At 39.6% G+C, this 23,362-nt stretch overlaps 1 protein-coding gene across 11 annotated transcripts in view; it reads right to left on the bottom strand.

Moving 5' to 3' along the window:
- The window catches only part of arid4b (AT-rich interaction domain 4B), a 49,957-nt gene that overhangs the window by 14,097 nt on the left and 12,498 nt on the right, over positions 1–23,362 (bottom strand). For all 11 annotated transcript variants that reach the window (XM_069539277.1, XM_069539270.1, XM_069539272.1 and 8 more), the window contains 8 exons: positions 23,230–23,278; positions 14,621–14,731; positions 10,551–10,616; positions 10,269–10,359; positions 8,372–8,451; positions 7,967–8,058; positions 4,786–4,927; positions 3,950–4,029 (listed from right to left, as the gene is read on the bottom strand). In XM_069539277.1, the coding sequence (XP_069395378.1) occupies positions 3,950–4,029; positions 4,786–4,927; positions 7,967–8,058; positions 8,372–8,451; positions 10,269–10,359; positions 10,551–10,616; positions 14,621–14,731; positions 23,230–23,235 (668 nt within the window). In that variant the 5' untranslated portion in view covers positions 23,236–23,278. The remainder of the gene's footprint in view (positions 1–3,949; positions 4,030–4,785; positions 4,928–7,966; positions 8,059–8,371; positions 8,452–10,268; positions 10,360–10,550; positions 10,617–14,620; positions 14,732–23,229; positions 23,279–23,362) is intronic.

Below are 23,362 nucleotides of genomic sequence, written 5' to 3'. Positions count from 1 at the left end.
CTGAAATCAGTTAGAGGCTCGGCTGCGGTGCCAGGGAGATGATTTGCTGTGGTATCTGTTGACAGAGCTGTATCTTAACCGGGGATTGAACCATCAACCCTCTGGTTAGCGGACGACCCATTCAAACTACTGAGTCACAGCTGTTATTACAGTGGCACAGGTTCCCAAATGCACTTGCATGTATACAAATGGTGCAAAGAAATGTTTTTATTTAACTGCTTACAATTAAAAGGATAAATAAGATTAAAAAGGTGTTCCGCCACGCATGCAGCTCTGTGAGTGTGTTCAGTACACAAGCATTTTGAGCTAAATGCTATCAAATGCTTAATAACATCTGCTAATTAGCAGTATACACTGATTGGAATGTCATGTGTTAGTCATTTGGTAATAAATAAATAAAAAATAGCTGTTGGGATAAAATGTCAAGCTCAGAAAGATGAAATATCACCGAAATCAGCAAGATTTAGCCTCTGGAGACCATGAACATCTGCACAAAATGTCACAGCAGTTCATCTCCACATCCCTTGTCATCCCTAAAGCCAGGCCACTAACATAGCTCAGAGTTTTACTGCTATTTATTATTCTCTGTCATTCCACCATTTAATAAAACGATAAATTGCTTCAACTCCTTGAGACAACATGAACATGTAGTTTGCAGCCTAGCTGTGTTTATCTAATTCTGAAAGGCTCAATTAAAAACATTTGTGCAATGATAAAACTGTTTTTTCTGCAAACTACGTACTATAGCACAGACAAGTTTGCAAGGCAGCCAAAAGAAGAGAAAAAAATAGCAACTGTTTCCATTGTTGCTATGGTAACCAGATCTGACTAAATAAGAATACCCACTTCCTGAGCGCTCCGGTCTCCCTTCTGGATGTGACCTTGCTTTCCTTGAAAAAACATTTTCCAAAGCCATTGTTTTTGAAAAGCGGCACTGAACGGTGACCACTAACAATACCACACTCTCCAGAGACAAGTGAACACACTGAAGCAGGCGCTGTGCGTGGAGAGGTCACATGGTCTATGGATGTGACCCCCTGTTCAAAACAAACAAAAAAAACACACAGGGAGCAGCAGGTTGGAATAACTCTGTAATAATGGGACAAGAGGAAGCTGACATGACTGATAAAAAGTACAATAATAAATAATGTCAGGTGGGGTGAGTGTGTTTGTGCTGAAGAATGGAAAACACTTGAAAACATTGCGAGTAAAAAGGGCTCCAGGAAATGAGGCAGCCTGGTATAAACTGACATTGTTGAAAGGAGGGTATAGACAGTCTGACCTTGATGTTGATGAATGTGAACTATTAACCATTAAATACTGACATCGGTACCATCTTCACAGGTATTCTGCACTGTGGATCTCAAAGTTAAAAGGAAAGCTGTTGCTGAGGACTGGGTAGACCTGGCCTGTTAATCAGGATTGATTATTGGGATTGCCCACTGATCCAGATGCAGTTTACTCCAATGCGCATCGGAATGACTGCATGCCTGCCGGCGCCACAGGAGCACATCGAAAACAAAAGTGATGCCGCTTTGATGGGCCACTGAGCCACTGAAGTGACTAGATTTCTCCTGATTGTGACACACAGATCTCTGTGTGTGTGTGAGTAAAGCTGTTTCAAGCATGAACTCCAGCAGATTTGGTCAGGATTTTCTCTGGAGTTTGCCTTTCAAACATGAACAACGCAGCAGGATATTCTGTGACAGAATCTCCAGAGTGTTCAGGTGAGGGGTGGCACAGCAGGCAGAGGCAGAATGTAACACATTAATGGATGCAGATATCATGTTTTTGTTTACAGCACATCAATACTGCCGGCGCACTTTATCACCAAAAGCTCTCTTGCCCTCTTAGTCAGTGTCTTCTACATCTATGGCACAGCTTTTTCCTCTTGAAATATTTGTAATCTTTTAGTTTTTTCAGTTTTGTTGATGACATTTGTTTCTAACAAACATCATCTGCTGTTTTCTCACATGGCCTCAGTGGGAAATTCTACCAGGTATTTACTAAGAGGCTGGCCAGAGAAACTCTGGAGAAAGTCCGGAGCCTCTCACTCGGACACCTGCGTTCGCACATACCGCCTCTCCAGAGAATGTCAGGAGATTATCCGGAGTTCAGTGCATGTCTAAAAGCACAACAGCAGCACTGCAGGTTCGTCTTTTTATGCTGCTGTTTGCGAATGTAAAAATTAACCCCTTAATAAAAAAAAGAAGTCTTCTTCAGACACTCGTCTATTGCCTATATAAGATATCTTGTCTGTTAATTGTTGTTTATCAGTTAAACTTTTTTTTTTAAAGTACATCCCTAACGTGAATGATTGTCATCATGCTGCAATATCTCGGAAATGAGTAGATGTGGTGAATTGTGTTAAAAAGCTTCGTTGGTTTATGTCATATAATATAATCAGCAACACCGGCTATAACTCATACTGTAAAAAAACATAAAGAGACCTTACAGATGCATCAGACTGACATCACATCACACACGAGCAACAGTAATAATATATTTCCATCCTTATTATTCCATCCACATAAAGGCAGAAGGACTGGGGGAAACACAGACCTAAGAAACTCATTAATAATGATATAGATTTTCCGACACCGTACATTATTATGTCTTGCACCCGCCCTTGCATATGCGGTTTTCAATGAGTGAACTCAAACTGCAACAAAACAGAAGGATAGACTCCTCCTGTGTGAATTAATTTGCAGCAAACACCACCACAGGGCACCGTGCTCACTCAGAGAGGAAATACTTCACAAGTGTATGACTTCCAGTTCTTCTGTGATTTATCACTCTTATCTTATCCCTCTCATCAACTCTACCCTTCACCTGACCATTAGCCAAAATACAAGCGATAAGACATCCTGTGCTGCGAGTATGTCGTCTTCAGCTGCAGATAAAGGGTCATGTCGGTGAATTATGCAGAATATTTATGAAGGTATGCAGACTCAAGGCTGTTCTGTCTTCAGTGGAATTAAAACAGACAATAAGGAAAGTCTCTGGAGCAGCGGGGAAACACCAGATTAATTTCTGAGTGGGCTACAGCACATCTCTACCCACATACAGAAAGGCTGCAGTAAGAAACCATCAGCTGAGACTCCTGACAGGACTTATTCCTCTCTTTACCACAGACAAAACAATCTGGCTGTGTGGTTCCAGGCTATGGGCAGCCCGGGGGAACCTACACTGCCTTACCTCACCAGTAACTTACAGCCTGAGGACAAATAAAATAACAAAACCCAGCAGTGCCAGGGAGAGCACGCAGTATCCCAACTCCTGTTTAGAGATCACAAACTCTTATATTCCTCTAAAGTTTTGAACGATTTATCATGAATATTTTGATTCCAAGAGACACAAAAGTCATACTAGTGAGATTCATCATGATCACACCACTTGACAGTAGAAGTATAACTTTTTAAAAAGAAAAGCAAAGAAGAAGATAAGTACCAAACTTATGACATATTACATTTTGTATTTACGTGTACTACTGTAGCTATCTTCTAACAAGAATTTTCTCGTGCTTCTTCTTGCAAATATTCACTGCACATAAATCTCATTAAAAGCCATTCATTCAGACTCCTGATGGGGATGTTTTAAACTGGGACTTAATGATTACTTGATGAGTAGAAATAGAAAAAAACTAATCTGGAGCTACTAAGTTCATAAAAGCATTCATAAAATGAACATGCAAATCATGTTATTGCCAAAGCTTCTCAAAAGAAGTTGAGAAGCTGATTTTCCTCAATTATTTAAGTAACAATCACAAATCAACTTGGTGCTATGCTAAATTCTGTTTCACTTTATACTTTCAAGATGATTATCTGGACATAAACACCATTTGTGTTAATTAATAATAAAAATGTCAATAATATACTGATAATCATTAGTGTAGTTGTGCGTCACACATCGTTAAAGTGTGCGTTTTTGTAGATTAGTAATGACTCACAATTTTCCATCCTTGAATGAGCGGACGAAGATGTTGTCCTTCTTCATAGTCACATCTTCATGGCAGTCCGGGGAGATGACCTTGTTGAACACAAACAAGAGAAGGTTAATAGATCAGATGAACATACACACCACACACGCATACCACACACCTTGCTCATACAGACACGGTCTCTGTTGTCTTTTATTTAACTTGTCCTGTTCAGAGCTCACAGTTTGTCACAGATGAGAGATCTACCAGTGCACTCCTCTGCTATAAGATCACAGTATAAACAATGAGAGGCAACTGTGTACTGTACTTCTCTGGGCTGTCACAAGGAGGCAGCATGGTGCTCAGTCAATGGCCAGCCAAGAACAACAAATGCTGGAGGCGGGGCTGTGATGACTACACTGTTAAAGGCACAGCTTTCCCCACCCTCTCCCATTCGCCCAGTTATACTTGTAACACTTACGTAAACAAACAACGCCTGTCACTATTTCATTATGCCCAAGCAGTTGCTGAGGGTCAAGGCTGGGTGGAGGGACATGGATGGGAAAAGACTGAATGCATCAAAACAATGTCTGTATTGCACTGTTACCAGAGAGAAAACGAGTCATGTCTTTTTCCTCCAAATAATACTAGTCAAGCTGTTTTGACTCTGAAACTCTTCAAGTTCAGTCACGCAGTTTGTCTTTATAGAAATCTGCTATTTAACTGTATAAACAATCAAATTTCCAGCATTTTAATACCATAAACTTGAATGGTGCTGTGGTTATACAAACGGGTATCAATGCTGTTAGTGTATGTGAGGACCAGCAGTGGTAGCCCCTTTTCACAGAGACAGAAAGGAGACTCACTAGAGCAGGGTACCACGTGCTCTTCTTCTTGTCCCCGGTGGTGACTCCTTCCACACAGACCACTTTGCCAAACATATCCTCATTCTGCCGCTGATCACTCTCCTCCTCTTCACTGGAAGATGAAGACAACTCTTCTTCTTGACTGTTGGAGAAAAGTATAGTTTATTGGATGTAGATGTTCATAAATATACACTTAAATTCTTCACATCTGGTGAATTCAGCTCACTTTATTCACAGCTTAGAGCAACGAACTATATTCTTCAGTTCCAGTTTCTCATTTGTGAGGATTTTCTGGGAAGATTTTATTTTAGCTTTTGCTCTGTGGGTCAATGATGACATCACTATGGACATTATAGAACGTTATAAAAACAGTGAAAGGTTGGTTGACTCAATTCATACAAGCTGTATCAGCCTCTATTTGGAATTAGTTATAAGCTGGTTGGTATCATTTGATTGAGAAAAGTGCTGTAAACTTATTCGCAGTGTTGTTTAAAGAAAGAATATCATCCTGGTTGTTCATAGAGCTGTAAATATATTGGCATTTCATATTAAATCCACAATATATATATAAACAGATGAGGTAAATACAATTTGAATACAGTTCTTTCTCAGTATAGACAGAGAGAAGATTTTTGCAGACAAAACATCTTTTCATTTAACAGCTGCTCAGCCAGAAAGCATAATAAAGTCTCCAATTAACAACCCAAGGCACAATAAAACCACCAGTGAACTTTGTAGACAAATTATTATGTATCACAGAGGAACATAAGGTCACTGATGAGCTCACTCATTAGGATCAGTGTATTGACAAGGCGGTTCATTCTCAGCTGTCTTAACCGTCATCCTGATGCTCAGGCAGAGCGCTGACTGTGGCCCGTAGACAGGTAGCCAATGAAAATGCAAGCACCACCAGCAGGCAACAAGCCTCCATCCTCTTTTTATGCCTCACTAGGCTTGTTCTGACAACAGCACACACTCACAGTAAACTAGAATCATACCTGTGTCAAAGTGACAGGAAATACTCCTCTTTTATACCTGATTTACAGTCAGGTTCCAAAATGAACTTCTCTAACTTTCTAGGAAAAGTGCCTTGAGATAATGTAAATAGATTTGGCACACAAATAAAATTTAATTGAACCTACAAAAATAAAATAATGTCCTAAATATATTTCAACCTGCCATTTAAAAGCATAAGCCAGATCAAAAGGATGTGACTGTGTGGAGTTTGAGAAAATAATTAAATGATCAATAGATTTTTGAAAAATATTTGATTGTAATTTATTCATTTTTCATTTAATTTGGATTTGAAACTTGCTATTTGAAGTACGGTACCACTAAGGCTTGAACCATGGGCCAATCAAGGTCCAATCCAGACTTCCTATGTTAAGAGTCACAGAAAAGTGTATGCCACGTTACTTCAGTCAACTATAGTGTGTAGATAGGCTCATGTTGCAGTAAAATACTTAATGAAAGGCAGTCAGTGAAAAGGAGAAGAGCAGGGAAAGTTAACTCAGCTTGGACCTAAGAGCAACGAGAGAGATGTGCCGTCGCTCCCACCAAACTAAATACGTGCCTGGACAAATCATTGAGGTGCTAGAGTGATGATCAATTGGATAGATTGATTTCCTTTTTGTCATGGCATGCCACCATGGAGAAATGTTACCAGTGATAACACTGATAAGATACCAGCAATGTGCCACTACATATTTAAACACTCTGACAGTTGATAGCTACATGCTAGGTTTAGCATGACACAGTTTCCGGTTGCTAAAAATGGCATCATTATATATTTCATTGAGCTGATGTGACAGCGGACAGCAAGTGTCAATTACAGATGACCAAATATAGTCAATCAATTTAGCGTGTGTTGTAGTGATGAACATTTGTAGTGAAGTAGGCCCACATTTATTTTTACTTGCTTACTCATCAGTCCCTGTTGCCTACTTTTTGCATGACTCAGGTTAGGGTGTCAAATAATCGCCATAAAAGTGTTTTTGGAGAACAATTCAATGTCACAGTGAGGTTGACCTTCACCACGTCATAATCGTATCCAGTTGATTATTTGTCTGAAAAATGTTTGTTATGGCCCCAAACTAGCTTTGTTATGTCAAAGTGACCTTTAAACTAAATTTCTAAACAAGTTGAACAGCTGAGCATATGTCATCACAATAACAGCTGTAATGACAGTAAAATGAAAGAAATCTTCTTTGAGAAAAATTTCTTTGGTGATAACATTTTTTTGGGGCCATGTCCAATCTGTTAACATGGAGGAAGTGTGGTTTATGACTAATGCTGAAGCCAGCTGCCGTCGTCCATCTTTATTTTCTGTCATTGAACAGTACCAATGACTTCTTGGTATCTCTGCTGGTTGCCTGGCAACCTCATGGTTAAACCAACAAGACATAATGTGTCAGAAGCACATTTTCTCCTGTTTCCATTCTTTATGGTACACACAAGAGCACTCTCAGCAAGAAAGCAAATTAGCACCTTCCTCAAAAATGTTGAACTCTTCCTTTAAAACAACAACTATAGTAGTTTTAATCTCAATATGTGCTGCATTGTCAGCCCTAGTTATTAAACAGTTAAGACTTATAGTGCAAAGGAAGACAACTGGTCCAAGGTGCTAATGTGCAGCTGGGACTGCTCCAAGTCAATATTGCATCAATGTTTAGAGTAATATTGACTTTTCTCTGAGTGCCATTAGCAATGGGTGTCAGAGAATGAGATTATGTAGCAGAGTGTCCTCTTTATAACAGCGTTATATCCAGCGCCAGAATTCCCTCCGCAGTTCCTATTCCCTGATGAAAACTCTGCAGTCTACCAGGAGTAGGCACATCAGCGCATAAAACACCCACTGGAACATTCGAGTCAAAGGAGAGAAAGAAAAAGATAATATTCAGCAGGACAAACAGACACATGCACACACAGGAGCCAGGCGTGATTAAGGAACTCAAGGAGGCGAGTAGACCGTCCTCTCCCAGGCCTCAGGGGCTGTTTATGGGGGGATTGAGATGAGAGTAAATCTTTCAGTTCAACTGCTGTCAGCAGCACGCTTAAAAATGGGTGAGCCAATTACTGATGGCTGTGGGTAGGCAGAGAAAAATCCCTCCCCACCAGCATAACAGACATCAAGTATGATACCAGCCCTGCGGGATGTACAGAGGCAGAGGCCAACACTCACATAGGGTTCGATCGTCGCCCGCGGTTGCCCTTCTTGCCGATGACAGGTGTGCCGAAGTGCTCGGGGTTGGTGAGAGGGAGTCTGTCAAGTGTCTGCACGGGAGAGAACAGCAATGAGCTTCAGTAGCATCTTGTCACACACTAAATCTGAAGACGGAAGTTTGAACCTGTATACCTTGAAGAAATGTCAACAGTTACAAACAGAGCTCTTTCCTCTGATGTGATGTGTGAGTTTACATATCCTGAAAATATTTCACAGCTGAACTTCTAGAGGCCAATATGGAACTATTCATGGGCGGCTTTTTAATTTGAGCACTGTGAATAGAGATGTGAGACTGTTTTGACTGAACAAAAGCTATGAAACAGACTGAGTCCCCAGAAAGCTGCAGGACAGCGCAATACTTGCCTCGCTCTCTGCAAAGTGACGCGCTCCTTTCAGGCAAAGAGAGGAACGCCTCAGGGTCTTCTCATCGCCATCGTCAAAGACTGCAGAGATGAGAGTGAAAAATATTAGGCTGCTGAATGTAGGCCAGGAGTCCACCAATTCACACACACAGAGTTACAAAATGTCTGCTTGTTTTACGATACGCTGAAAACAAATTATGTTTGTGGATAAATCCAACACGCAGTGACAGAGTTGCTTCCAGCTCACGACTCTTTGAGATCTTCAAGGACACTCTGTGCAGCAGCGAGTGGAGTAAATGGTAAAATAAGATATGTGGGGGAACTGTCTAATGCATTGACTGATATTAAATGTTCATATATGTCTACAAAGTGCAGCCACATAAGATTACAGTACACAAATATATACATCATATTGAAGAACAAAAAGACTTTCACTTTCAAAGACAAACCCAGATGTGCAAATCCTTAAATCCCATTCATCAAATGTATTTGGTGACAACGAGGGAAAAGTCACTTATGGTAACTTAAGAAGTGACTAGTGTTTTTTGTTTTCTCAGTGATGAATGAAAAGACAAGTGTTTTCAAGACAGGAAAAACCCCATGGGCTTTCTTAAGAGACGAACAGCTGCTGAGAAACTGCAGATCTGAGCAGCAGCCTTTACGCTGTGTGGTTTGAATTATCTAACATTTGAACAGTGTGCGCTTGACAGACTAACACAACAGTTTTCACACTCAATTTTAAAGTTTAAATTCAAATTTCTGGTTGCTTCTAGCTTCTCAAATATTAATTTTGAATTTGCTGTATTTCTCTTTCACTTAAAGGTTCAGTGTGTAGAATTTAGTGACATCTATTGGTTAAGTTGCAGCCGAATGCACCTCACCCTCCCCTTCAAAACATGAAGGAGAACCTATGTCAGTTTTTCCAGTCTGGGCTAATGTAAAAACATGGCGGCCTCCGTAGAGAGAGCCCACTCCCGATGTAAATATAAAGTATTTAAATATAAAGAGCCCATTCTAGGGTAAGGAAAACAAAAATTCATACAGTTTATATGAAACACACTAGTGAAAACATCACTCTGATTATTTTATGTTAAATGTCTGCCAATAAATCCCTTTCAACTAAATCTTACACACTGAACCTCTATTGCAAACCAAACATCTAAATGTTGGAAAGTTGGGCCCAAAAATAAATTCAAGGAAGTTAACCTGTGATCTTCATTTAACTATTTTATTTAGACCAATGATATATCCATCAATTATGATTTAAGATGTTAACTATTAGTTCTACTTCTGGATATCCAACTCTAGTTATTTAGGACTAGAGTTAATTATTTTAAAATAATTATAAATTTAAGTTATTCACCAATATTAATACACTTCATCATTTGTTTTATTATTACATTGTTATATGGGTTTGTCTTGACCAGTATTTCTCCTTGCCTTGGATTGTAATATTTTGAAATATATTGTAATATGGTAACATAATTTATGTGAAGTTTAACTGTACATTTGAATTAACAAAACAAACACCAGTAACTGTCTGGGATTTAATGGTTTGGAGATATGACTGAGCAGATACAGCACAGCAGCTTTACTGCTGTCAAGTCAATTTCAATTTTATTGATATAGCCCCATCTCACAAAACAAGGTGCTTTACAATCTGCACAATACACAACACCATCCTTAGACCATGAAAATGGATTTAGTCAACACCATCTAACACACAAAAAAATGGCAGATGGTTCTTCCAAAAACTTAGTGCAATAACAAGTTTGACACACAAAGCGTGAATTGTGTTGAATTGAATTTGTACACATGTACGTTTTTTGAAGCTCGCTGTGAGGAGAGCTTGATTCTTCCTGACAGGAGGTAAAGAAGGTGGTTTGTTGTCAACTTACCGACAGTATATATACTAGCATCAGTCAGCTTGTTGATTGTGGCCTCCTGGTAAACTCCATCCTGATTCTTCACCTCTACAACAGCACCCACCTGTTGAACAGATTCACTGCTGTTATTTGACCCATCAAGATGCTAATTATTACTATTTTCTAATTTGGTTTTTTTCAATTAATGAGCTGACAATGGATGCCAACTGATACAAAAACCAAAGGAAGTGGTAAAAAATGATACTCCATCTGACTGTAACAAGGCATCAATCTCCTCGATCTTTCTGGCCTTACCTTTAGAGGTCCTTTGATATTTTCATCATGAACCTCAGCTGTGGACAGATCTGGTTTAAAGGTCACCTGTGGAAGGGGGAGGCAACAGAGGAGGAGAATGACTAACAAGAATAAACAAACAATCCCCCCTCAAGCCTGACCGGGCAACATCAATCCTCCACTTCACAGAGGAAGTACATTCCCTGCTGGACTTTATAACTGCTGACACACTGATTAGAGAGATGGGCTCTTTCAGCTGGATGGGTTTGTTAGAGGTTACAAGCCTGAGATAAACACACTGGCAGATAGTTGTTAGTGTCATCAGGCAGCAGCATGTGTGAGGATATTAAATACTACAGCTCATTTGTGGTGTTGTTGAGTGAGGGCCCGACATTTGACAACTGTGCCTCGACTGCTGGCGCCAACTGTGAAGGATTTCTGAAGTGAACGTTAACGGCTATGCAAAGGGGCGGGGGGGTCCCAACCCCTTCGATGCATCTGCAGCCTCCCCTAAGTGAGCCATGGTAGATCATAACCTGATCACGCTGTGGTACTTTTGCATTTGCATGGTGACATGGCAACACTGAGTGACAAAAAAGACCATAAGGCCAATATACACACACAAAGCCATTTACTGCAGACTTTCAAAGGCGCATGTGAAAAACATATCAGTTTGGAATTGAAAAAGCCTCTCCCTACTTTATATGTCAAAAAGCTCATGTGCTTCTTTTTCTGTTTCCTAAGGGAAATTAAAGTCATTTTTAGAGCATGTGTTAGTAAAATGGTAACATAATTATAATTATAATGAAGAACTAGCTTCACTTTGATTGACTGTGATTTAGTTTAGAATCAGCCGCCACACAAGGGCAGAAAAAAGATGTTTAACATCCCATCTCAAAAAAACAAGCATGCAGGTAACGAATTCAGCGAATGTTTTGTCGATTCAGTTTCAAATATAGCAACAGCAGAAACAGCAATCAAAGTGTGGCTATGAAGACAGTATCAAGACAATGAATGAGAGAAATATATACTGTCTGGTCATAAAAAAAAGGGAGGAGAGGAGAATAAAAAGCATCCTGAGGCAGCAAATCATCAGTCATGGAGATAATGACATTCCTGCTCGGTGGAATAAAGGAATGTCGTTCTTTACAGGGACCTGCACAGGAGGCTCAGCTCTCCACAGACAGAGGGAGGGTGACTGAAGCTGCCTGAAGATCCAGCCAGAGAGCGTCCGTAACACCTAACAGCCTCTGACAGCCTCCTTACTGGGAGCTTGGTTCTTACAGAAGTCTGTGCCAGTCTGTGCCAAACTGTAGAACCACTTTCACTGAACAACACATACTGAAATAAGGTAATAAAATAATAAGATGTGATGAAATAGAGCTTTGGGCCAACAGATGTGTGTGTAATATGAACATGTTTAACAGGAGCTCAGTTTATTAGAACAGAATATAATCTGCAGGATGTTAAACACTAAATTTAAAAATAACAAAGTGCAAGACTGTTAAGTTCCTGTTAAGCAAAATCAATATATATCAGTTCACCAGTTTTATGGGCCCATGCTGGCCTGTCACAGATGCATTAGTATCAATATAAGTTGACTATACTGGATATATGGACAGATGGACAACACGTCTCCACTCCCTCCTATCAATGAATATCCTGGATACAAACACTGTCATCTTGAGCATTTGGAGACACTGTGCAGAAGTGATCAGAGGAGGGAGCCCCAGTATTGAGGTCCCACTGATACATGTGATCAACCAATCATGAGTCAGTATCAGTTAGCTGCCAATCATTACGATTCAACCTGGTTTTATATTATCAACTAATCAAAACCAAACAGACTGGAAACACTTGAACAAACATCAATAGATATGAAAGAAGAAACCATCTTTTGCACAAATGTTTTAGTTTGGTCCATGTCCCATTCACTAAAATAGAGGTGGCAGACTTGTACTGCAGCCAGCCACTGGGTGGCAATTGATACACTTCAGTTAAGGGGAGCTGTCATGACATCCATCTTTATTTACAGTCTATGATGTTGACCGATATATTCCAACATGAAAACTTGGTCAGCTGAAGCACCAATGACCCATGTAGAATAAGAACATGAGCCGATACATAGATATTTATCATTTTTAATCTCTAAAATCAACATGAGCCCAAAAAGTTCAATATTGGTCAGGCTCTACAATACAGCCATGAACAGTGCACTTTGATCTTGATTTATTCAAACATGATTTACTGCAGGGGTTTTCTTTGCCTTTAAGCCCATAAGCAGCAGAAGGGCATGAACTCCGGCTAACAGCAAACAGTATTGTGACAGCTCAGACAAAAATAAACAGCAACTCCACTTGTTACACTCATTTTCCTCTCTCACAGCCTCTCTCTGCTCCTGTCCCCTCAGATAGTGAAGCATTCCTTCTCCTGAGGTTACATGTGTTGTTGACAATTTAAACAACTACACTACATTTTCCAACAGAGCCAACAGGAGTGAGGATAACGCTCAACATTTTAAACCATTGTTTGAACATGGAGAGAACAAACTGATTATACGTAGTGATCTGACCGAATTGACAATATTAAATTATGATAAATGGATGAAACTAGCATGTTAAACTCGCAAATACTTACATCTGAAACAAACTAGCAAGCTCAGCCGATCATAATGACACTAAACCTTCTGAGAAATAGCGTCTGGAAACATTTTGAATACAACACCAGGGCCAGAAAGCTTGTTGATGAAAGGAAAATGGAAAATAATAAAATTTGGAAAATGATCACAGTACTAACATTACCACAACAATAAATCTGAGGCCACCAATAAACATTAACACTAAATTTTCTTAAATTGCTTTTGAATGTTTCTGAAAATTGTACTTCATTTTCACAGAGATTCTTTGCATTTGCATTCTGCGGTGAAATCCGTAAAACCCCCCACTAAAAATGCTCTATAAACATGCAGCACAGGCTCTCTGCTTGTAAGATAGTCATAAAAGATCATATTCATGATGAACAAATAAGTGATAACGACATGGTACTAATTCACATTTTACAGGTTCTCTAGTGTAAATCATCATATACAACACAAGATCTTTTTACTGAGCCTTAAAAGTTGCTCAAAAGACTAGAGTGACACTCACGCTGCAACCATGGACTTTGTTTAACAAGCAGAGATTAATGAACCAAAGAGCCAAAGAGGAATTCATTAATGTCATATTTCAATGTTTGTGTAACGAAGCTCACATTCAAATTACAGCTACTCAAAAACAAAGCCCACGCTCAGCCAATTAGTATGGTAATTAATTTATGAGCCGAGACTGTCCTATTATCTTCATTTAAGTCCATCATATTAAAATTAAGAACATCAGATCGTTTGTCCATGAGACAAGACGGCACCTCATTTGATGATTTCAGCTGGTATACCAGAATGTCAGAATGCTGCTGCTCTTTTGTCTCTACAGGGGAACTGTAGTGCACTGACACAGTGAAAAAGCCAGCATCCACTCTTTGTTCCTCCCACACACTCCAGCAGAACGAGAGACAAGCGATCTGTCTCTATTGTATTACCCAGATGCTCCAGCCCCACTGGGAAATGAGATACTGTACTACGTGCACTGTGTAATGCTCTCATCAGTAATGCATAAAACCAATGGGGGACGTGGAAGCTGTGGGCGAAAGGGACGCCTGAGGATGTGATAGGTACCTGGTGGGGCGGCCCAGAACCTGCATCTGTCACAGCTGGGCTGCTTGATCAGCGATTCATCTGTATGAGCGGTACTAACAACCTAAACCAGGTGGTAGTGATCCAGCATATGAGCAGCCCAGATGGATCTTTGGCAACATCAGAAATAATCGAAATGCTAATCTCTCCAAGTCTACTATTAACGTCTCTGATCTTCACAGCAGTCACATCTCTGAAGGAATGTGTTGGACTGTGGCTTTAAATTGTGACCATCTCTTATCATATCACTGCGGATGAACAATAAAGCTGAGTGGTCAGACCCCCGCCCTGCTGCATTCCACTTCACACACAACACAGACAGACAATCCATTTTTAATTTTAGATCATAGCACTTGTGACTTACCTTAGCCTTGACTAGCCTCTTGGCAGTCTTAATCTTGGCCTCACAGAAAGCCCCTCGGTACTTTGCACTCACGTCCGTCCCTACTGTCAAGTAGGGGGGCTCCTCCAGAGTCTGAGGAAATTAAAAAGAACACAAAACAAGTGAGATCAAAGTCTTTTATTCATAAATATAGTTTACTGACACAGGTGTATTCTCTCAGCTAAGGCAGGAGGACACACATACAGGCATCACACAGTCTGGGCTGGCTACGCAATATGCACCCGGCTCAGTGATTCATCCATAGAAAACACATACCATCTGCTCTGGGTATTGGAAAACAAGCCTCTGAGGGAGCAAACAAAAAGGCCACTTCTCTACTGCTTTGATGACTACAGAGAGGAAGCTCTCCGAAACACATAGCACCATCTTGTGTCATTATTAGATGTTTATCAACCCTCCAAGAACAGATTTGCAGAGGGTAGGGTACACAGAGAAAACAGACGATCAGTGTGTGGATGAGGGCAGACGAGGGGGGTTGTATAAAGCTTGAGAAAAAGCCTAACCCAACACTGGTATATTTAGACATCTTTCTAGAATAAGACTCAAAGTGGGCCACACTTCCTGCTGACAGCTTCTCAAATGTGCTAAATTACAAATGTACCAATTTTTAAGATGACCAAGAAAACATATTTTCTTACTTTCTGAGTGAATTAATAAATGACTCAAGTGTAATGAAAACACCACAGAATGCTGGCTCTAGCCTTTTATAGTTGATAGTTTGTCGAAGACTAAGTAAGATGTCAATTCTACAATTTTTCTCTCCCGATCACAGACATAAATCTTAGGGGCCGTGTCTGGGTTCATGGCAGCTGTTCATTTTTCCCACGAGAAGGGAAAAGAAAAGAGAGTAAAGGTTGCTATTCCAACTAAAAACTACAACAGCATTTAGCAACACTCAAACCAGTGAAGAGGAACTAATCACTGACACCAGATGCTGTCGGCCTCTGTGGCACATACTTGTGGCATGAGCATATTGCTTCAAAGACTGACATTTGCGATATGAGTCCTTTGACATACTTTAACTGTTTGCAGGTTATTTTTATTGTTTGCCAAAAGCATTCAGCTCCTGTAGATGGTTTAATAAACTTCATAATTCCTCATCCAAATCAGATTCTTTATTTATTGTAACCCGGGGGCATGTACACCAGCCGTCAGAAATGACCTACTGCCTTTGTGCAAACATATGCATGTGAACCCTTGAGTGGCATGAAAAAAACAACAATAAACAGCAGCCAACATTTTTATAGAGGTGTTTCACATTGATGGAGTGGTTCAGCAGAAGTGAACACAGTAGCTTCGGGGGTTGGAGGAGAAAAACTGCTCCTTTTGACTCCATTTCGAAACATTTAGCAGGTGTAACACCCTTTTTGCTGGATTTGAACTTGAATGCTGTCCAAGCTGTGATATTAAGGACATCAAATTAAGCATATGCACAAGCAATATGTTGCCGTTCCTGATAAATCAGACCAACATGTGTTAACAGCTATATAATTACACTGTCCAATTATCCAAATGAACATCAGGGTTTCATGCCACTCATTAATCTGATCTGACAGATTTGACAGTTTCAATACAGATTTTTGCTCCTTAGTGAAGCTTTTGGTTTTAAACTCTTCTTTATGATCAGAAATTGACAAAGACTTCATAAGCAGCAGAACATATATTACAAACCTGAGGTGGATCAAGTATGTGCTATACCTCCTCTTTGTGCTTACACAATGCATAAACAATATTTCAATTTCTATGTATTGTTGCTTAGTAAAATTATATTGCGATAACTATTGATATTGTTTTATTGCCCTGCCCTATCGTATTGGAAATCTGTTGTTCTGTAAGATTGGTATCTGCATTAGCCCCCAAAAATCTATATCAGTCAGGCTCGAGTTACAAATAGTAAAGATGGCTGTGTGCAAAAATGATGATGTGTTCCTTTCATCAAATATCCCTGAAGAGTGAAATTTTGAACTGGCTGCAGATATAAGAAGAATTTACAGAAATGCGTTTTTCTGTGCTGAGAAAACCATGAGCTTGTAACAGTCAAACCAGGACACGGTGCCTCATCTCTGCTGTCTGAGATTCTGACAGATGGTATTCAGGGGCAGAGTCCGGCGCACTTCAGCCTCCCTACCTCTCAGATAAAACACCTCGTTTGTCTTCAGAGCAGCCGGCCTCAGCTCCAGTTGCCCTCGCCAACACCAGGTTTACAGCCATGTCTTCTCGCTAACCAACTCTCTTGTCAATCGTGGCTGCGACACAAAGATGTACTGGAACTGTGTATATTTTATATGACACCAGATCGTTCCAGGTTCACTTTAGCACTTATGATTGTCTCCCATTGCTTCTCCTGCTCCAAGCCTGTTCATCTCTTCTATTTGAAAGAAAAGTCATACTAATTTGACTTAGGTTGAGGTGGTTTCTCAGCCCCAACTGTCAAGAAAACCCAACAAGACATGGGTGTTAACACACAACTGAGGCTAGATTCCAATTTTTCTTGCCCGTGTGCAGATGGCTTGTATGCCTGTGATTAAGCCCCGCCTCCCTGCATTCATCAAACCTTGGATTGGATTGCCATTTAGCCTACAGCCATCTAGAGAAAAACATTGACTTCTTTTTTATTTTCACTGCTTCTGCTAGCGCTGAACAACAGACAATGTTTCCCCCACTCGAAAATAAAATGAAAAACATGCAATCGAGATGAATAAGCTCATTCCTTAGCCCTTTGGGATGTGCAACAATACCACCATGCACCCAACAAAAGCTGCTCTAACTTAAGATTATGTCATAAGAAAAAGAGTGAAACAGTATTTATCAGAAGCCCAATTTAGCTACTCCATGCAAAAGTCAACAAAGGGGTAATAGCAGTAGTATAATCAAGACCAGCTTTCTGGCTAGACACCTATCGCAGTGATGTGGAAAATACTCTCCAGACACACGTGCTTGATTAAACACATACAAATGTGATTTGGCGTGGGGTGGCAAAACGCACATGGGGCTGGCGTGGAAAGAAACAAACCTAAACTGCAGCTTTATTTGGATTAGATGCATGAGAAAAACTAAAGGTACATGTTTGAAACGATGATACTTGAATATCAGGCTAATGTGTACAGCTCTCATATTAAATAACACTTACATTTATTCATGCTATAAAAGCTTTTCTCCCATCCACAAAGGGCAAGCTAAAACAAATGGCAGAGCACTGGGGTTGGCAATAAAGTACTAGTTTCCTGGCTGTTTAATCATACAGACAATTTAAACAGCTCTCGCACCTCAGCTGATTACTAGTGATCCGAGGCCTACTCAGTTTTGAAGCCTTTCTAGTCAGAAGGACAAACAGGCAAAGCTGCTACATTCAGTCAGGGCTATGAAACCATTCCAGCTTTATCGAAACAAAATATCCTGGAGTGACACCGGCAACAGCTGAATGAGATTCCTTTCTGTTCAATAAAGAGGTCTTGGGTCATGAAAAATTTAACAGCCCTGTCCACAGAGTGTGAGTTGAAATAAGCCACTGCTTATAGTGCATTTTTTGGACAGCATGAATGACTATAGCATTTTTATTTGCAGCTCAGTAAAAAGACATTTCCTGGCAGCTATCGGAAGCTTAAAGCCGCAGAAAAAGGAGATAAAGACGACTTGGTTGTGGTGTGCTAACTATGGATTGTAAATCACTGTAGTGTATAAGCTTGTTTTATATCTGTCATCAGGGACAGGCTCAGGGAATCCCTGGTCATTTGCTCAACAGACTGTTTCTCCGTGACTGTCCCATGCAAACATACAGACAACCCTTGCTAATTGCTCCTGCACTGGTTTATATATTTCTTCAGCATCTCACTCACATCACGTTCCTGTACAACTAGCTCCAGCAGATTCACAAGTAACAGAGTTCAATCTTGACAAACCACAAATTTGCATTGTCATCCAGTTAGGGTCGGTGTGGTAGAATCTGCTTCTTTTAAATGTTGACTGAATAGCCTGTGTATCAGACACATTGAAATAACACGGCTGCAGACTTTTTAATCTCACACCTTTATGAGCATCTGGATCCAAACGCTGAAGGTCATGGTCAAAAAAAATATAAGACGACTCACCCTGGTTTCGGTTTTGTTGGCACTGCAGAAACACAAGATACTCTCGTGGTTGTAAAGCTGTGTTACAGAGAGGCACTTCTTTTCTGACAAACTATCTTTGACAGGATAGCAGTGAGCAGAGAGCACACAAACTGACAACAGCCAAGTTCAATTTAGACCTGCCATCATGTTAATTAGTTGCAGCTGATGCGACATACCACTGGCACATTTGTTATTGTAGACGGCGACAGCGATGCTCCGCTTATTAAATGCTGCATGGCTGCACACTGCATGGCTAATGCTAAAGATTTTTGCTAATGATTAGTAAACTTAGCACCCCCCCCCCTTTCCAATGTTGCACTGTACATATTGTCACATATTATCTCCATTAGACTTGTTAAACCACTTGTGTGTTGCTATGCAGGGAGTAACATGACTCCATCAAACTCTGGTGATGTCAATCTAGCACATTATGTAAACACATTGACCTTCTGGGAGGTTTAAAGTTGCACAAACACTGGTGTTTGTTCAGACATTACTTAATACTGTATGATCATTTTATTTCATATGACACATTATTATTGGTTTGTAAGTAGTTTGCTAGACCAGTAACAACATACAAATGCTGTTCATGTTTTAATGGGTCAATAGTGACAAATATATAATAACATTATACTGACATGGTTCACTTTAAATGAGTGCTGTAGTGTTGTTATATTAAAGCATGCAACTCTTCTTCTACAAATACTGATAACTAATAATTAGTATCACTCAGAGATAATGCTATTTAGATTACAGGCAAATCTTGCTGCTATGTACAGTGTGCTGTTCAGATCAGAGACTTTAAAGACAAGTTTACTAATTAAAATGGCACGTGCTGTTATTAGGATGGATGTGTTGCTATTGCATGTTGGTATGTTTGAAGCTACACAACAATGTAAAATGATGCAATGAAGAGCTTGGTGTGGTGGAAACAATGACACACTTCAACAACATTTCCATGTTTAACAATAAAATCAAATCATATTTACTAGATTTTAACTTTTTTTTAATGTGAAAATTACTATCCATTGCATAAGCATACAAATGTGCAGCTTTTTATAAAGACCATTCAGGCACTAGTCAGCATAACTGAAATATCATAAACCGTTTTGACCCATTATATTGTGCTATAATCAATAGGCTTGTAGGCCGAACAAAGGAACATGCAAGAGGCATGCAGGAAAGAATTAAGCTCCCTCCCAGCCTCGCTCACACGTACAATAATCCTGCTGTGAATCACCTCTTTGTCCGAAACAGAGTCACCACAATTCCAGTGACTGGTGCTTCAGCAGGAGTTGCCTTGGCAATGCCATAGCTTTAAACTAGGGCGAAAAAAATCTTAAAACCTTTTGTTTACCATTTATTCCCCCAAATTTAGGACAGGCCAGCAAATCCTCTCCTTCAGAATTCGCAACACTTGAAAATTGTGATAAAATACCACCTTTGAATTTCTAAATAACTTTTAGACAAGATCTCATGAATCATAAATGCTTATTGTTTTCAAGAAACACACATCCTGACCTCTTATCAACATGTGGCCTTAAACTTACAAATGACTCCGTGATGCAAATACATTTTTTGAATATACCCTTTGAAAAGTTACAGCGCACACTGGGGCCTTATTACTTTTTTGAGGTTTAAATACTGCTATGTCATCTTTGGTGGTTTCAACATCAATTAAACACCTACACATCAACCTGCAGGTAAACACACAGAAAACATTCCCTCCTCACTTAATAGCGTGTATTTCACAGGCAACCTCGGGGTAACTTTGGATAAGCAGTTGTTCTTCTCTCACTCTTCCATAAAAGTAAGTAAGACACATAAACACAATGGTCAAAATCGAAGCAGCAGCTATATTTTAAATTTTGCTCTCGAACTTGGTCCAAGCTCCAAAAACATTCCAAAGCAAAAATGTCATTGCATCCTTCAGGAGACCTCTGGTAGTTTATAAATTCTTATAATTCTCACAGCAGGAGTTTGTCACTCATGCTGTACATTTTGAATTTTAATTCTCAAACTCAGCTGAGTTATCCCTGATGACACCATCTGCATTATTTGTTATATTGAGAGGTAAACTAAACCTTATAAGTGCAATTTGTTGAGTGCCATTTTAATTTAACTATTGACACGTCCACTTCTACATGACAAGTGTTCTTGGGCAAGATACTGAACCCCCAAATTGTGCCCCCGATGTATGATTAGTGTGCGATAGAAAAAGCATTATGTATAGACAGGCTGAATGAATGTGTGTGAATGGGTGAATGTGACTGTAAAGCGCTTTGACTAAACTAGACAAGAGAATAAATCAAGATACCCTTTACATACAGTCAATTCATACAGCTTTCAACTTAAAGGAAATGAATGTGCACAATGCGCAAATCTACACTCAACACCTGAGAGGTTTTGGACAGTCGTGAACATTATGATCATGTCTAGGTTACCTAGGTCACGGGCAAAGCACAATAGTTGAGAGCAACAGATCACTTCAAGTAAGGACATCAAGCATATGCATTTATGATATTTTTCTTAAAATGAATTAGCCTCAAGAATTCAAATAATTATCCAAAGAATTTGTGCACTCCTATGATGTCTAATGTTCTGAGTGTTTTATCCTGCACATATCAGTGTGCAGTTGGAGAAGAAAAGGCTGTAGACCTAAAGCCAGAGACATGAAATGCATAATAAAGGCTGTCCTAGTTACAGTACAATTTAAAGTTTAGACATAGAGCAGATGCTCATGTAACAGTGATAAAATAAGTGAGCGCTCCTCTAGCATCGATAGAGTCAGACGACTCTGTAGCGGTATGAAAACAACAAATGCTACAACATTAAACCAAATGCCAATGTCAATGAGAATGCTGCAGTCCCTGAAGTAGTTATTTGGATAAGCAAATGTGAGTGTAATCAGACTCTAATATAAGGTTAATGCTATCAAGCTGGAGAGGATAATAACTGCCAAATGGTCATGTACCATTTAAAAAATTTTCATAAGTTAATTTTTATTCAAGTAGACACTTGCAGGAAGTAAAACAGCAGAGCTAGCCTAAGGTGAGAATTAGGGAGGTATCTGCCAACTCTGCATGTTTCCATATCATCTGTGGCTCTGTTGACTGAAATGCTTTTCTAGTCATGGCAATCAGAATTCCATTACCTTCATGTGAAACAAACAACTCATTATATATCCAGAAATTATCCTGCAGTTCATGACAATATTGCTAACAGGACAAGTATAGATACAGGCAACAGTTTTGATACCAGATTTCTATGTGTAGCACTGTCGATTAGCATGTGGTGGTATAGTTTGATATAGTGATAACCACAACTGGCATAACACCATTAACAGCTAAGTGACAAGACAACAGATCATTACCAGAATCAACATTTAATTTGTCCAAGTTCAAGTGTTCCATCACAAAATGCTCACATCTTCTACTTGCTGTATTCTTCGCTCCACAAGCATGTCAAACTATATATCAAATTTTACAAACAACACACCATTCTTTCAGAGTTTCTTGATGTCACACCAATTAATTTAAAGTAAAGAGACTTTGCAAAGTTAGTAGTCTACATATGGCTTACATGACAACAAGTGACACAACAGCCTGCAGTCATAACAACTGTCACAACGCTGATCCCCTGACAATAAAGGAAAAGATTGAATAGCTGGCATCACAGCCCATCTCTCTAACAATCACAGCTGTGACTATTTTAAATAGAACAGGGCTGGAGGAGCTTCAGAATAGTTTGTGTATTTTACACTTTCAATTGCTCGAATATTCGTATATTAGTATTATTCACCATAACTTACGGGATTTAGATTACACACTGCATGAAAGCAGTTTAAAAAATGAAATTCACATATACCACAACACTTCCGGGCACTATCTCAGCACATAATTTAATAACAAAGCATAACATCAACATCACAGATCCCAGATTGTGTTTGCAAATACAGCTGCCGCCACTGGAAACTCAATACCATGCTTATCAAATAAATGTATTACTTTGGCCATTGTCCAAGACATTCACCTCGTTGTGTTTTAACAAAAACAAAATTGACATTTAGTTCACACTATAGACTTATTCATGAAATGATGAAAGAGTGCATATAAAAGCACTGAAATTAGTATATTTACCATACGATCTTTGGGTCTGCTTCTGAATCTAGACTGAAAACTTGGTAGGCGAGAGCGTTTGCATGAATCGTCTGAGGAACTATGGCATCATTTGAGGTACCATGCTAGTATATTTCTTTTGTCTTCCTTATGTATTATAACCGTTTGTGTTCTTGCAGCACTGTTGTGCTCTATTGGTAAAGTTATTGTAAAGTTATCATTGCGTGGTTATGGCGTGTTTATACAGAAGTTAAAAGACAATGACAAGCAGCATGGATGGAGGGATTGAGTTTCCCGTGGCATCAAACTACATGCATGGAAAAAAATGAACGACCAGCCATACCTTCATCTTTCAATGAGTCCTCTAGGCGACCAGTGTGACGAATCTGTGGCTGCAAACAGAAGATGGAGAAGCTGTTACAGGCATCACACACACAAGGCTCCAACTTCAGTCTGCCACAATAACACAGGGTTAT

The sequence above is a fragment of the Paralichthys olivaceus genome, chromosome 14 (genome assembly GCF_024713975.1).
Source record: "Paralichthys olivaceus isolate ysfri-2021 chromosome 14, ASM2471397v2, whole genome shotgun sequence".
In the NCBI taxonomy this organism is placed as follows: domain Eukaryota; kingdom Metazoa; phylum Chordata; class Actinopteri; order Pleuronectiformes; family Paralichthyidae; genus Paralichthys; species Paralichthys olivaceus.
The sequence above is the reverse complement of the archived record's forward strand: the minus strand, read 5'-3'. Positions and strand labels throughout refer to the sequence as shown.